Below are 17,959 nucleotides of genomic sequence, written 5' to 3'. Positions count from 1 at the left end.
GTGTGTCATACACCTCTAATAAGTTGAAATGTAAGTTGAAACTGTCTCAATAAACAGTCCGGTGGATGCTGTCTTCCTAAGAGTGTTGAGAGAGAAGACATGCAATTTCTGTTCAATACAAGAGACCATGACGAAATTGAAAACGGTGTCACTAAAGTAGCAGCTATTTTCTGCAGGTAAGAAGAAGGTGGCGACAGTTTAGTTCAGTCCCTGTCAGTTATCTCTCTTTCAGATACCTGACACATGGAGAAAATCCTTACAGCTGTAGCTATGAGACTTGACCAATGAAGAACAACCCAGACAGTAAAGACAGAAACCCAGGCCTGACCCAGAATGTAGTGCAGAGATTTGAAATGAACACAGAGAGGAAAGAGGAGTTAGGAAAATGCATAGTAGACAATGAGAGGGAGACTGATGATGCTCCCTATTCATATGACTGAATGGGGGCAGCAGGGAAGACAGTGAAAAAGGAACATTCTTCAGCATGGTGGGCCCATCCACAGGGAGAACAGGAAATAAAGAAGGGAAGAAAGAAAGATGGAAGACGGCTATGGTTTGACCTCCTAACCTCCACTGATTCCCACCACACACTCACCCTTGTTCAGCTTGTTCTGCTCCATGATGTTATATTGGTGGAGTTGTGAGGTCATTTCCTGTTGCTTCTGCCCCTGAACAGGGTTGGGTTTCCAGCCGTGTTTCTCGTTTGTCTCCCCTCCCCCTCCCCCTCCTACCCCTCTGTCTGTGTTGATGTTGCTTCCCAGGATAGAAGACTGAATGAGCTGTGTGGTGGCGTACGGGGTGGGCTGTCCCCCTGGCCCAACGAAGCGTCCGTCCTTCAGGTTGGGGCTGTTGAAGGTCTTCATCTCGTTGATCTTGTTGGAGAGGTCCACGTCTCCGTACACTCCTCCCTCAGGCACCATCAGGTTGGTCTGCTTGCTCTCCATCTGGTTGTTATAGTTGGCGATGCAGTCGGCTGGATAACATGGGGAGCGGGTGCAGGATGAAAGGTTTAGTCAAAGACCGGACTAGCTCCTATAGCTAGGTTCAGAAGAAGAGGTTTGCCAAGTGCATGAATGGCACAAATGGCATTGTATTCAGTTGTATTCACTGGCATCATACTCCGGAAAAAAATAAGCTGAAAAGATTAACATTTCAGAATGACACAGAAATAAATCAGCCCGAGTCATTTGTACCTTTCAACAGATCACTGTGCCCTCAGTCTAGACAGGTGTATATATTTCAGTGCAAACTACAGTTCATTATGTACGTCAACTATCCCTATCTGGTTCAGGTGAGTGGAGCTGTATTATACTTCCACTGTCTGCTCTCTCTGTCTTTCTGTCTCGATAATGTCTTTGTCTCATCCACAGCTCAACGTGTTTGTCATGTCTATTCTCCCTGTCAGAAGCCAGGCGAGGAGGCTTTGCTCATTGAGAAGGACAGTGGAACATGTCTGTATCAGAAGGTTGGAAGGAAGCATGCAGCAAAGAGCAGAGCTCCACTGACAGATCCAATTTTCTCTGGCTCATAAAATATTCAAATCCTCCAGCAGATCTGAGAGACAGCCTTGCGGTAAATATCAAGGACGGCTACAGGTAGAACAACCGAGCGCACGTGAACCTTACATTTCCAAGAACCGAGGGTTATCTGAGGCACTTCAGAGGTAGATGTGTAGAAAGGGCCCCTATGTGTTAGATAAAGGGACATTAACTCGTATCCCTCGGCTCTGTCACCCAGCCGCTGATCCTGTTAACTTCTTAAGGTACAGGGGGCAGCATTTTCACTTTTGGATAAATTGCGTGCCCAATTTCAACTTCCTGCTACTCATGCCAAGAATATAAGATATGCATGTTATTAGTAGATTTGGATAGAAAACACTCTGAAGTTTCTAAAACTGTTTGAATCATGTCTGTGAATATAACAGAACTTATGTAGCAGGCAAAACCCAGAGGACTAACCGTTCAGAATTGTTTCTTTGGAGGTCTCTGTCTGTTCATTGCTTTCTCATTGGCAAACGCTATTTCTTAGGCACTTGTTTTCAGTTCCTACCGCTTCCACTGGATGTCATCAGTCTTTGGAATTTGGTTGAGGTTATTCCTTTGTGCAATGAAGAAGTAGGCCATCTAGGAACTGCGTAACACTGTTGAGAGTTGCGCAAGACTTGAAAAGTAGCTTGGATTGTTGTCTTCCTGTATTGAACACAGATAGACCCGTCTTCAATTTGATCGATTATTAACGTTTAAAAATACCTAAAGTTGTATTACAAAAGTAGTTTGAAATGTTTTGGCAAAGTTTACAGCCAACTTTTGAATTTGGAAGCAATTTGGAAGCTGTTTTTTTCTGGATCAAAAGCGCAAAAATAAATGGACATTTTGGATATATATGGACGGAATTAATCGGAGTGCCAAAAAAAGAAGCTCATCAAAGGTAAGGCATGATTTATATTTTATTTCTGCGTTTTGTGTAGCGCCTGCAGGGTTGAAATATGCTACCCTCTTTGTTTACTGTTGTGCTATCATCTGATAATAGCTTCTTAAGCTTTCGCCGAAAAGCCTTTTTAAATTCTGACATGTTGGCTGGATTCACAACGAGTGTAGCTTTAATTTAGTATCTTACATGTGTGATTTAATGAAAGTTTGATTTTTAGATAATTTTATTTAAATTTGCCGCGCTGCATTTTCCCTGGCTTTTGGCCAAATGAGACGCAAGCGTCCCCTATAACATAAGAGGTTAAACCTTCACAGGGTTTAGGTTGGCCACACAAAGCAGCCAGCACCAGGCATGCTCCTAAATGTCTTCAACATGCAGTGAGTGAGAAGTGCTTTTAGCATTTCATCCCTTCTCAAACAAACTCCCAGTGTCATCAGAACCAATGTTAGGGAAAAGTTAAACACACCACGGAATGAAAAGTTGGATTAGGTTTTCTTGTGTTGATTGTGATGGGTAACTTTAGAAGATGTGTATGTATTTTATGGGTACAGTGTTTCTTTGTCCTTGAGTAATTTGCTTAACCCAGGGGAAGCACAGCACTTAGTACAGCAGAACATATGCTACACTAGGATTGTGTGTAAGCCTGTTTGGGGAGACGGTCGAGGCCAACAATGTAAATGAGTCAATGAGTGGGTAGGAGACGGTACACTACTGTACTATCTGTCAGATGCTACAGCTGGAGAGACGCCTGCCGCGTGTCCAAACGATTGTTCAACCGACTACTGTATACTCACATCTCTTTTACTTCAGTTCAACTTCTAAGCCTACTGTATCTCAAAGGGAGGTTCAGGGCTGGGGTCCACGTTTCGTAGTTAAGTCCTACCTATGTGTGTATAACCTCAAATCCTTTGTCCCCACCATGCACCAAGAGACATACTTCTCCCTCCTCTAGCAGCTGTTGACCCTCTTTCTCTTTAGAGTGTGAGTACTTAGCGCTCTTTTGTGTGTTTGTGTGTGTGTGCGCGTGTGCGTGTGTGTGTGTGTGCGTGTGCGTGTGCGTGTGCGTGTGTGTGTGTGTGTGTGTGTGTGTGTGTGTGTGCGTGTGTGTGCGTGTGTGTGTGTGTCCCTTTGACTTCAGAGCCAAACTCAATCCCTATTGTTTATAGAAAGTACTGCTGACTGAGAGGCCACCTGGAGGTGTACCATAACCCTCCCTCCCTCCGTTACTGTCCATCTCTTCTGCTCTCTTTACTTTCCTCCCAACTCCCTCGTTCTTTCTCTTTCTCTGTCCAATTTACTTCCCCTCTACTTTCTCTCTCCATTTATCTCTGTGTATGCTACATATCCTCCCTCATCATTCTTTTTCCTCCTTCGTTCCCTTTCTATCTATGTACTCTTCCAGGTACCTTTATCTCTCCATCTCTCCATCTCTACATCCGGTGTTGGCTGCAGTCTGCAGTCCTGCCCTGATCTCTGCCACTGCTCCACATTTCTTAAATAACTGAGCACTTAGTGGAAATGACATTGCAGGCTATAACAACAGTATGGAATTTGGCAGAGCAGTTAGATTTGCAGCAGAGTAAACCCATAAGGCTCATCCAGCGTCCTGCCTAAAACCGCCCCGCTTTAACCTGAAATAAATCACACATACACATACTACATACACACATACTTCTACTCCTAAGCCTCCCTTAAGGTTTTTTGTTATAGAGACCTCGCGAGGAGAGAGGTAAGAGAGAAAAGTCTCAAGGGAGCTAACCCAGATTTGGGATTTCACTTCACTTCTCTCTGTTTTCTACCGACTAGGTCCGCTCGTTTTTATGATTCTTATCCATGCTTTGCTTTGAGAGCAGGGTGTCACATGTACCCCAAAAATCTGAGGGGGCACAAAGTACTTGAGAATGGCTGGGTGTTGGTCCAGAGGGGGACTAGAATTTAGCATTTTTCAAACACCTGAAACAGCTTTTTCCTGCAACCATAATCATTATGCTTAATGCTATGAAGAAATGTATGTATATTTTTCTGCATATCTAATCATACCGCTTGAGCTGTCTGTATCCTTCTGACTGGTAGTTCTTTAAAACAATATATATATATATATATATATATATATATATATATATATATATGCTTCTCTGCATCGCTGCTAAAATCTTGAAAGGATTGTGAGTCTTATTCAGTACATTTAGTAATTGCTTGCTTAGCTGAAGTCTACCAAACTGATTCTTCTTGGTAGCAGGTTATGAGATTCGGAATCTATCTGGGCTAAAGCCAACTTCATAAAATTGCAAAGTGGCTAGTAGCATTACACAGAACAAACTAAAACAAAACATATATATTTCATTATTTATATATGTATATATATATATATATATATACAGTGGGGCAAAAAAGTATTTAGTCAGCCACCAATTCTGCAAGTTCTCCCACTTAAAAAGATGAGAGAGGCCTGTAATTTTCATCATAGGTACACTTCAACTATGACAGACAAAATGAGAAAAGAAAATCCAGATATTCACATTGTAGGATTTTAAATGTATTTATTTGCAAATTATGGTGGAAAATAAGTATTTGGTCACCTACAAACAAGCAAGATTTCTGGCTCTCACAGACCTGTAACTTCTTCTTTAAGAGGCTCCTCTGTCCTCCACTCGTTACCTGTATTAATGGCACCTGTTTGAACTTGTTATCAGTATAAAAGACACCTGTCCATAACAAACAGTCACACTCCAAACTCCACTATGGCCAAGACCAAAGAGCTGTCAAAGGACACCAGAATCAAAATTGTAGACCTGCACCAGGCTGGGAAGACTGAATCTGCAGCAGCTTGGTTTTTAATTTTTACCTTTATTTAACTAGGCAAGTCAGTTAAGAACAAATTCTTATTTTCAATGACAGCCTAGGAACAGTGGGTTAACTGCCTGTTCAGGGGCAGAACGACAGCTCGGGGGTTTGAACTTGCAACCTTCCAGTTACTAGTCCAACGCTCTTAACCACTAGGCTACCCTGCCGCAACACATTTGTTTGAAGAAATTAACTGTGGGAGCAAATATTAGGAAATGGAAGGCATACAAAACCACTGATAATCTCCCTCGATCTGGGGCTCCACGCAAGATCTCATCCCGTGGGGTCAATGATCACAAGAACGGTGAGCAAAAATCCCAGAACCACACGGGGGGACCTAGTGAATGACCTGCAGAGAGCTGGGACCAAAGTAACAAAGCCTACCATCAGTAACACACTACGCCGCCAGGGACTCAAATCCTGCAGTGACAGACGTGTCCCCCTGCTTAAGCCAGTACATGTCCAGTCCCGTCTGAAGTTTGCTAGAGAGCATTTGGATGATCCAGAAGAAGATTGGGAGAATGTCATATGGTCAGATGAAACCAAAATATAACTTTTTGGTAAAAACTCAACTCGTCGTGTTTGGAGGACAAAGAATGATGAGTTGCATCCAAAGAACACCATGCCTACTGTGAAGCATGGGGGTGGAAACATCATGCTTTGGGGCTGTTTTTCTGCAAAGGGACCAGGACGACTGCTCCGTGTAAAGGAAAGAATGAATGTATCGTGAGATTTTGAGTGAAAACCTCCTTCCATCAGCAAGGGCATTGAAGATGAAACGTGGCTGGGTCTTTCAGTATGACAATGATCCCAAACACAACGCCCGGGCAACGAAGGAGTGGCTTCGAAACAAGCATTTCAAGGTCCTGGAGTGGCCTAGCCAGTCTCCAGATCTCAACCCCATAGAAAATCTTTGGAGGGAGTTGAAAGTCCGTGTTGCCCAGCAACAGCCCCAAAACATCACGGCTCTAGAGGAGATCTGCATGGAGGAATGGGCCAAAATACCAGAACAGTGTTTGAAAACCTTGTGAAGACTTACAGAAAATGTTTGACCTCTGTCATTGCCAACAAAGGGTATGTAACAAAGTATTGAGATAAACTTTTATTATTGACCAAATACTTATTTTCCACCATAATTTCAAATAAATTTTCTCATTTTGTCTGTCATAGTTGAAGTGTACCTATGATGAACATTACAGGCCTCTCTCATCTTTTTAAGTGGGAGAACTTGCACAATTGGTGGCTGACTAAATACTTTTTTGCCCCACTGTATGTATGTATATATATATATATATATATATATATATATATATATATATATATATATATATATTTAACAGGACAAATCTGAGGGGGCATGTGCCCCTTTACCCCTATGGATAACTGTTTTAGTACAGTTTATGTTTGGGTGTGTTGTTCCAGTGCGTAGTGTACTCACCTGGGCGGCTGTATGTAGCCAGGTTGCTGTCACTGTTGCCCTGTCCTGCAGTGCAGCAGTTCATGCTACAGTCGTTGTGATTGGAGCAGGAGTTGGGCCAGGTATCAGCCAACCAGGGCTGGGTAGCAGACTCCCCAATGTTCAGCAAACCTGGCCTGGAAGGATGGAGTACAAAACAGCCAACGCTGACTAACAATGGAAAATGCTGCACCACTATAGCACAGCAAGAATTCATATTGATATGACTAACAATAACATGTAATGAATGGGGTTTTAGGCAGATCGATGGGGATTCACTCATTTCCAGACTGGTATACTGAAATGATCCCTATAGTTAGGTTGTTGTTTTACAGAAATGATCTCTCCCTCTCCTTCCTGCTCCCTGCTCCATTGGCCTTGCATTAGAGGAAAGCTCAGATAAATAGATGATGTGCTCTTGACTTGTCCATGGCCAATGACACTGTTTCACTGAGCGTTAGAAAGCCAGACAGAACTCACACCCAATGATGGAAAATGCTCTCACTGAACCACCAACACTCCCCCAAACCACCAACACTCACTGAACCACCAACGCTCCCCCAAACCACCAACACTCACTGAATCACCAACGCTCCACCAAACCACCAACACTCACTGAACCACCAACGCTCCCCCAAACCACCAACACTCAATGAACCACCAACGCTCCCCTAAATCACCAACACTCACTGAACCACCAACGCTCCCTCAAACCACCAACACTCACTGAACTACCAACACTACACAAAACCACCAACATTCACTGAACCACCAACGCTCCACAAAACCACCAACACTCATTGAACCACCAACGCTCCACCAAACCACCAACACTCACTGAACCACCAACACTCACTGAACCACCAACGCTGCCCCAAACCACCAACACTCACTGAACCACCAATGCTTCCCCAAACCACCACCAACACTCACTGAACCACCAACACTCCCCCAAACCACCAACACTCACCGAACCACCAATGCTTCCCCAAACCACCACCAACACTCACTGAACCACCAACACTCCAACAAACCACCAACACTCACTGAACCACCAACGCTCCCCCAAACCACCAACACCCACTGAACCACCAACGCTCCCTCAAACCACCAACACTCACTGAACTACCAACGCTCCAAAAAAAACACCAACACTCACTGAACCACCAACACTCCCCCAAACCACCAACACTCACTGAACCACCAACGCTCCCTCAAACCACCAACACTCACTGAACTACCAACGCTCCACAAAATCACCAACACTCACTGAACCACCAACGCTCCCTCAAATCACCAACACTCACTGAACCACAAACACTCCCCCAAACCACCAACACTCACTGAGCCACCAACGTTCCCTCAAATCACCAACACTCACTGAACCACCAATGCTCCCTCAAATCACCAACACTCACTGAACCACAAACACTCCCCCAAACCACCAACACTCACTGAACCACCAACGCTCCCCCAAACCACCAACATTGAAAGTACTAAAAAGAACTGAGATCAAAGGAGGTCACGAACATCTCAACTTACCCACAAAGTGATTCAGAACAGAAGAGGAGTGCTGTAGGATATCCATCTCCTGTCCAGGTTTCTATCTCCTTTACACCATCTGAACAGACTACCATCTCTCTACTGTCTGAACAGACTACCATCTCTCTACTGTCTGAACAGACTACGATGTCTCTACTGTCTGAACAGACTACCAGCTCTCTACTGTCTGAACAGACTACCAGCTCTCTACTGTATGAACAGACTACCGGCTCTCTACTGTCTGAACAGACTACCATCTCTCTACTGTCTGAACAGACTACCAGCTCTCTACTGTCTGAACAGACTACCATCTCTCTACTGTCTGAACAGACCACCATCTCTCTACTGTCTGAACAGACTACCAGCTCTCTACTGTCTGAACAGACTACCATCTCTCTACTGTCTGAACAGACTACCATCTCTCTACTGTCTGAATAGACTACCAGCTCTCTCCTGTCTGAACACACTACCATCTCTCTACTGTCTGAACAGACTACCGGCTCTCTGCTGTCTGAACAGACTACTGGCTCTCTACTGTCTGAACAGAATAGCAGCTCTCTACTGTCTGAACAGAATAGCAGCTCTCTACTGTCTGAACAGAGTACCGGCTCTCTGCTGTCTGAACAGAATAGCAGCTCTCTGCTGTCTGAACAGACTACCAGCTCTCTGCTGTCTGAACAGACTACCAGCTCTCTGCTGTCTGAACAGAATAGCAGCTCTCTGCTGTCTGAACAGAATAGCAGCTCTCTGCTTGTCCAAACTTCCACATCGTGAACCCAGGGCTGACATGTTACATTTGAAGCAGCCAGACTAAATAGCCTTATAATTAAATGTGGCGATCTACTAGGGCCCAAAGGCTATACTACCACTACTTAACAAACGGCGTCCTTTAACTGGTAATGCTCACCCACCTCTTCCACTGGAACAATCCAACCTGGCTGATATTCAACATGTATTGAGTTTTCTTTTTCGTGTCCTATTCGAATGACTTATTCAGTGTTTCCAGTCATTCATTTTGAGTAATGAACACATTAATACAATCTCCAAATGGCTCCTCAATCACCTGAGTGGTTCAGTGGAGATAGAGAATGGTGATTGTCTTTGAGCAGAGCTCCCATATCCAGGCTGTAGAACTGACTCAATCACATAGCACGGTAATAACAAGACCATATAGACAGACACATAACGGCTATGGAACAACAGCCAACCATATAGATACTTTGAGCACAAAGGGAGGATAATACCAAAACACTGCTTACTTCAAACAAGTCTGTAGATACATTATAATGAATTTGTGTTCTAGATGATTGAGGAGACTCTAACATCAGTGTCTGAATGTATGAGTGTCTCAGTATGGGTGACTAGCAGGTAGTCTGGAAAACAACACATAGGCTACTGGTCTCTGTCACACCCTCTTCTGTGTCACTCCTCCCATCTCGTTCCATAGGGCCATCCATTTTAAAGAGTAGGGTGTGGTCAAACACAACTATCGCCATCTCTGAGTTTGTTGAATTAAATGCTATGGCACGGCCTTGTGGCCAGACATGGTGCTCTTCTCTGTGGGATGCAGAGGATGGGGGTTTGGGCAGATGAGATAATCCTTTGTTCCTCTCCTCCCTTCCACTCTCCTCTCGTCCCTTTCCTTTTCCTCCCATCCCCTCCCTTCCCCTCCTCTGCCGGGGCTGTAAGCATTAGGAAGTTAAAGCCCTCCCCCTAGTGTCCTTCAGAGGAAGGTACACCTTCACTCCCACACACGTAAAACCACCCATGTACCCACTCCTCCGCTAATGAAGAGTAAATCTGTCTCTTGGAATACGGTATTATGATCCATATGTTAAGTTCTATTATTTCTTGTTTCATATTCATACAGAGGAGACAAACACAGACGAACAAAACACTCTCTCTCACAGGAGACATGTAGACAACACTTTCTCTCACAGTAGACATGTAGACAACACTCTCTCTCACAGTAGACATGTAGACAACACTCTCTCTCACAGTAGACATGTAGACAAAACTCTCTCTCACAGTAGACATGTAGACCACACTCTCTCACAGTAGACATGTAGACCACACTCTCTCTCACAGTAGACATGTAGACAACACTTTCTCTCACAGTAGACATGTAGACAATACTCTCTCTCACAGTAGACATGTAGACACTACTCTCTCTCACAGTAGACATGTAGACAACACTCTCTCTCACAGTAGACATGTAGACAACACTCTCTCTCACAGTAGACATGCAGACAACACTCTCTCTCACAGTAGACACGTAAGCAACACTCTCTCATAGTAGACATGTAGACAACACTCTCTACTAGTAGACATGTAGACAACACTCTCTCTACTAGTAGACATGTAGACAACACTTTCTCTCACAGTAGGCATGTAGACAACACTCTCTCACAGTAGACATGTAGACAACACTCTCTCTACTAGTAGACATGTAGACAACACTCTCTCTCACAGTAGACATGTAGACAACACTCTCTCTCACAGTAGACATGTAGACAACACTCCCTCTCACAGTAGACAGGTAGACAACACTCCTTATCATAGTAGACATGTAGACAACACTCCCTCTCATAGCAGACAAGTAGACAACACTCCCTCTCATAGTAGACAAGTAGACAACACTCCCTCTCATAGTAGACAACACTCCCTCTCATAGTAGACATGTAAACAACACTCCCTCTCATATTAAACATTTAGACAACTCTCCCTCTCATAGGAGACATGTAGATAACACTCCCTCTCATAGGAGACATGTAGATAACATTCCCTCTCATAGTAGACATGTAGACAACACTCCCTCTCACAGTAGACATGTAGACAAAACTCTCTCTCAGTAGACATGTAGACCACACTCTCTCACAGTAGACATGTAGACCACACTCTCTCTCACAATAGACATGTAGACCACACTCTCTCTCACAGTAGACATGTAGACAACACTCTCTCTCACAGTAGACATGTAGACAACACTCTCTCTCACAGTAGACATGTAGACAACACTCTCTCTCACAGTAGACACGTAGACAACACTCTCTCATAGTAGACATGTAGACAACACTCTCTCTACTAGTAGACATGTAGACAACACTCCCTCTCACAGTAGACATGTAGACAACACTCCCTCTCACAGTAGACATGTAGACAACACTCCCTCTCATAGTAGACATATAGACAACAGTCCCTCTCATAGTAGACATATAGACAACACTCCCTCTCATAGTAGACAGATAGACAACACTCCCTCTCATAGTAGACATGTAGAAAACACTCCCTCTCATATTAAACATGTAGACAACACTCCCTCTCATAGTAGACAACACTCCCTCTCATAGTAGACATGTAGACAACACTCCCTCTCATAGTAGACAACACTCCCTCTCATAGTAGACAACACTCCCTCTCACAGTAGACAACACTCCCTCTCACAGTAGACATGTAGACAACACTCCCTCTCATAGGAGACATGTAGATAACACTCCCTCTCATAGGAGACATGTAGACAACACTCCCTCTCATGATAGACATGTAGACAACACTCCCTCTCATAGTAGACATGTAGACAACACTCCCTCTCATAGTAGACATGTAAACAACACTCCCTCTCATAGTAGACATGTAGACAACACTCCCTCTCATAGTAGACATGTAGACAACACTCCCTCTCATAGTAGACATGTAGACAACACTCCCTCTCATAGTAGACATGTAGACAACACTCTCTCTCACAGTAGGCATGTAGACAACACTCTCTCACAGTAGACATGTAGACAACACTCTCTCTACTAGTAGACATGTAGACAACACTCTCTCTCACAGTAGACATGTAGACAACACTCTCTCTCACAGTAGACATGTAGACAACACTCTCTCTCACAGTAGACATGTAGACAACACTCTCTCTCACAGTAGACATGTAGACAAAACTCTCTCTCACAGTAGACATGTAGACCACACTCTCTCACAGTAGACATGTAGACCACACTCTTTCTCACAGTAGACATGTAGACAACACTTTCTCTCACAGTAGACATGTAGACAATACTCTCTCTCACAGTAGACATGTAGACACTACTCTCTCTCACAGTAGACATGTAGACAACACTCTCTCTCACAGTAGACATGTAGACAACACTCTCTCTCACAGTAGACATGTAGACAACACTCTCTCTCACAGTAGACACGTAGACAACACTCTCTCATAGTAGACATGTAGACAACACTCTCTACTAGTAGACATGTAGACAACACTCTCTCTACTAGTAGACATGTAGACAACACTCTCTCTCACAGTAGGCATGTAGACAACACTCTCTCACAGTAGACATGTAGACAAAACTCTCTCTACTAGTAGACATGTAGACAACACTCTCTCTCACAGTAGACATGTAGACAACACTCTCTCTCACAGTAGACATGTAGACAACACTCCCTCTCACAGTAGACATGTAGACAACACTCCCTATCATAGTAGACATGTAGACAACACTCCCTCTCATAGCAGACAACACTCCCTCTCATAGTAGACAAGTAGACAACACTCCCTCTCATAGTAGACAACACTCCCTCTCAAAGTAGACATGTAGACAATACTCCCTCTCATAGTAGACATGTAAACAACACTCCCTCTCATATTAAACATTTAGACAACTCTCCCTCTCATAGGAGACATGTAGATAACACTCACTCTCATAGGAGACATGTAGATAACACTCCCTCTCATAGTAGACATGTAGACAACACTCCCTCTCACAGTAGACATGTAGACAAAACTCTCTCTAAGTAGACATGTAGACCACACTCTCTCACAGTAGACATGTAGACCACACTCTCTCTCACAATAGACATGTAGACCACACTCTCTCTCACAGTAGACATGTAGACAGCACTCTCTCTCACAGTAGACATGTAGACAACACTCTCTCTCACAGTAGACATGTAGACAACACTCTCTCTCACAGTAGACACGTAGACAACACTCTCTCAAAGTAGACATGTAGACAACACTCTCTACTAGTAGACATGTAGACAACACTCTCTCTACTAGTAGACATGTAGACAACACTCCCTCTCACAGTAGACATGTAGACAACACTCCCTCTCACAGTAGACATGTAGACAACACTCCCTCTCATAGTAGACATATAGACAACAGTCCCTCTCATAGTAGACATATAGACAACACTCCCTCTCATAGTAGACAGATAGACAACACTCCCTCTCATAGTAGACATGTAGACAACACTCCCTCTCATATTAAACATGTAGACAACACTCCCTCTCATAGTAGACAACACTCCCTCTCATAGTAGACAACACTCCCTCTCATAGTAGACAACACTCCCTCTCATAGTAGACAACACTCCCTCTCACAGTAGACATGTAGACAACACTCCCTCTCATAGGAGACATGTAGATAACACTCCCTCTCATAGGAGACATGTAGACAACACTCCCTCTCATGATAGACATGTAGACAACACTCCCTCTTATAGTAGACATGTAGACAACACTCCCTCTCATAGTAGACATGTAAACAACACTCCCTCTCATAGTAGACATGTAGACAACACTCCCTCTCATAGTAGACATGTAGACAACACTCCCTCTCATAGTAGACATGTAGACAACACTCCCTCTCATAGTAGACATGTAGACAACACTCTCTCTCACAGTAGGCATGTAGACAACACTCTCTCACAGTAGACATGTAGACAACACTCTCTCTACTAGTAGACATGTAGACAACACTCTCTCTCACAGTAGACATGTAGACAACACTCTCTCTCACAGTAGACATGTAGACAACACTCTCTCTCACAGTAGACATGTAGACAACACTCTCTCTCACAGTAGACATGTAGACAAAACTCTCTCTCACAGTAGACATGTAGACCACACTCTCTCACAGTAGACATGTAGACCACACTCTTTCTCACAGTAGACATGTAGACAACACTTTCTCTCACAGTAGACATGTAGACAATACTCTCTCTCACAGTAGACATGTAGACACTACTCTCTCTCACAGTAGACATGTAGACAACACTCTCTCTCACAGTAGACATGTAGACAACACTCTCTCTCACAGTAGACATGTAGACAACACTCTCTCTCACAGTAGACACGTAGACAACACTCTCTCATAGTAGACATGTAGACAACACTCTCTACTAGTAGACATGTAGACAACACTCTCTCTACTAGTAGACATGTAGACAACACTCTCTCTCACAGTAGGCATGTAGACAACACTCTCTCACAGTAGACATGTAGACAAAACTCTCTCTACTAGTAGACATGTAGACAACACTCTCTCTCACAGTAGACATGTAGACAACACTCTCTCTCACAGTAGACATGTAGACAACACTCCCTCTCACAGTAGACATGTAGACAACACTCCCTATCATAGTAGACATGTAGACAACACTCCCTCTCATAGCAGACAACACTCCCTCTCATAGTAGACAAGTAGACAACACTCCCTCTCATAGTAGACAACACTCCCTCTCAAAGTAGACATGTAGACAATACTCCCTCTCATAGTAGACATGTAAACAACACTCCCTCTCATATTAAACATTTAGACAACTCTCCCTCTCATAGGAGACATGTAGATAACACTCACTCTCATAGGAGACATGTAGATAACACTCCCTCTCATAGTAGACATGTAGACAACACTCCCTCTCACAGTAGACATGTAGACAAAACTCTCTCTCAGTAGACATGTAGACCACACTCTCTCACAGTAGACATGTAGACCACACTCTCTCTCACAATAGACATGTAGACCACACTCTCTCTCACAGTAGACATGTAGACAGCACTCTCTCTCACAGTAGACATGTAGACAACACTCTCTCTCACAGTAGACATGTAGACAACACTCTCTCTCACAGTAGACACGTAGACAACACTCTCTCATAGTAGACATGTAGACAACACTCTCTACTAGTAGACATGTAGACAACACTCTCTCTACTAGTAGACATGTAGACAACACTCCCTCTCACAGTAGACATGTAGACAACACTCCCTCTCACAGTAGACATGTAGACAACACTCCCTCTCATAGTAGACATATAGACAACAGTCCCTCTCATAGTAGACATATAGACAACACTCCCTCTCATAGTAGACAGATAGACAACACTCCCTCTCATAGTAGACATGTAGACAACACTCCCTCTCATATTAAACATGTAGACAACACTCCCTCTCATAGTAGACAACACTCCCTCTCATAGTAGACATGTAGACAACACTCCCTCTCATAGTAGACAACACTCCCTCTCATAGTAGACAACACTCCCTCTCATAGTAGACAACACTCCCTCTCACAGTAGACATGTAGACAACACTCCCTCTCATAGGAGACATGTAGATAACACTCCCTCTCATAGGAGACATGTAGACAACACTCCCTCTCATGATAGACATGTAGACAACACTCCCTCTCATAGTAGACATGTAGACAACACTCCCTCTCATAGTAGACATGTAAACAACACTCCCTCTCATAGTAGACATGTAGACAACACTCCCTCTCATAGTAGACATGTAGACAACACTCCCTCTCATAGTAGACATGCAGACAACACTCCCTCTCATAGTAGACATGAAGACAACACTCTCTCTCACAGTAGGCATGTAGACAACACTCTCTCACAGTAGACATGTAGACAACACTCTCTCTACTAGTAGACATGTAGACAACACTCTCTCTCACAGTAGACATGTAGACAACACTCTCTCTCACAGTAGACATGTAGACAACACTCTCTCTCACAGTAGACATGTAGACAACACTCTCTCTCACAGTAGACATGTAGACAAAACTCTCTCTCACAGTAGACATGTAGACCACACTCTCTCACAGTAGACATGTAGACCACACTCTTTCTCACAGTAGACATGTAGACAACACTTTCTCTCACAGTAGACATGTAGACAATACTCTCTCTCACAGTAGACATGTAGACACTACTCTCTCTCACAGTAGACATGTAGACAACACTCTCTCTCACAGTAGACATGTAGACAACACTCTCTCTCACAGTAGACATGTAGACAACACTCTCTCTCACAGTAGACACGTAGACAACACTCTCTCATAGTAGACATGTAGACAACACTCTCTCACAGTAGACATGTAGACAACACTCTCTCTACTAGTAGACATGTAGACAACACTCTCTCTCACAGTAGACATGTAGACAACACTCTCTCTCACAGTAGACATGTAGACAACACTCTCTCTCACAGTAGACATGTAGACAACACTCTCTCTCACAGTAGACATGTAGACAAAACTCTCTCTCACAGTAGACATGTAGACCACACTCTCTCACAGTAGACATGTAGACCACACTCTTTCTCACAGTAGACATGTAGACAACACTTTCTCTCACAGTAGACATGTAGACAATACTCTCTCTCACAGTAGACATGTAGACACTACTCTCTCTCACAGTAGACATGTAGACAACACTCTCTCTCACAGTAGACATGTAGACAACACTCTCTCTCACAGTAGACATGTAGACAACACTCTCTCTCACATTAGACACGTAGACAACACTCTCTCATAGTAGACATGTAGACAACACTCTCTACTAGTAGACATGTAGACAACACTCTCTCTACTAGTAGACATGTAGACAACACTCTCTCTCACAGTAGGCATGTAGACAACACTCTCTCACAGTAGACATGTAGACAAAACTCTCTCTACTAGTAGACATGTAGACAACACTCTCTCTCACAGTAGACATGTAGACAACACTCTCTCTCACAGTAGACATGTAGACAACACTCCCTCTCACAGTAGACATGTAGACAACACTCCCTATCATAGTAGACATGTAGACAACACTCCCTCTCATAGCAGACAACACTCCCTCTCATAGTAGACAGGTAGACAACACTCCCTCTCATAGTAGACAACACTCCCTCTCAAAGTAGACATGTAGACAACACTCCCTCTCATAGTAGACATGTAAACAACACTCCCTCTCATATTAAACATTTAGACAACTCTCCCTCTCATAGGAGACATGTAGATAACACTCCCTCTCATAGGAGACATGTAGATAACACTCCCTCTCATAGTAGACATGTAGACAACACTCCCTCTCACAGTAGACATGTAGACAAAACTCTCTCTCAGTAGACATGTAGACCACACTCTCTCACAGTAGACATGTAGACCACACTCTCTCTCACAATAGACATGTAGACCACACTCTCTCTCACAGTAGACATGTAGACAACACTCTCTCTCACAGTAGACATGTAGACAACACTCTCTCTCACAGTAGACATGTAGACAACACTCTCTCTCACAGTAGACACGTAGACAACACTCTCTCATAGTAGACATGTAGACAACACTCTCTACTAGTAGACATGTAGACAACACTCTCTCTACTAGTAGACATGTAGACAACACTCCCTCTCACAGTAGACATGTAGACAACACTCCCTCTCACAGTAGACATGTAGACAACACTCCCTCTCATAGTAGACATATAGACAACAGTCCCTCTCATAGTAGACATATAGACAACACTCCCTCTCATAGTAGACAGATAGACAACACTCCCTCTCATAGTAGACATGTAGACAACACTCCCTCTCATATTAAACATGTAGACAACACTCCCT

General features: G+C 43.6%; 1 protein-coding gene across 1 annotated transcript in view; it reads right to left on the bottom strand.

Annotated features, from left to right (window-relative positions):
• Nucleotides 1-17,959, bottom strand: part of LOC139385488 (roundabout homolog 1-like) — a 400,054-nt gene that overhangs the window by 45,872 nt on the left and 336,223 nt on the right. Inside the window, exons 22-23 of the mRNA XM_071130588.1 lie at nucleotides 6,713-6,867; nucleotides 596-973 (exon numbers count right to left, since the gene is read on the bottom strand). Coding sequence (XP_070986689.1) covers nucleotides 596-973; nucleotides 6,713-6,867 — 533 coding nt within the window. The remainder of the gene's footprint in view (nucleotides 1-595; nucleotides 974-6,712; nucleotides 6,868-17,959) is intronic.

The sequence above is a fragment of the Oncorhynchus clarkii genome, chromosome 27 (assembly GCF_045791955.1).
Source record: "Oncorhynchus clarkii lewisi isolate Uvic-CL-2024 chromosome 27, UVic_Ocla_1.0, whole genome shotgun sequence".
Taxonomy (NCBI): domain Eukaryota; kingdom Metazoa; phylum Chordata; class Actinopteri; order Salmoniformes; family Salmonidae; genus Oncorhynchus; species Oncorhynchus clarkii.
The sequence above is the reverse complement of the archived record's forward strand: the minus strand, read 5'-3'. Positions and strand labels throughout refer to the sequence as shown.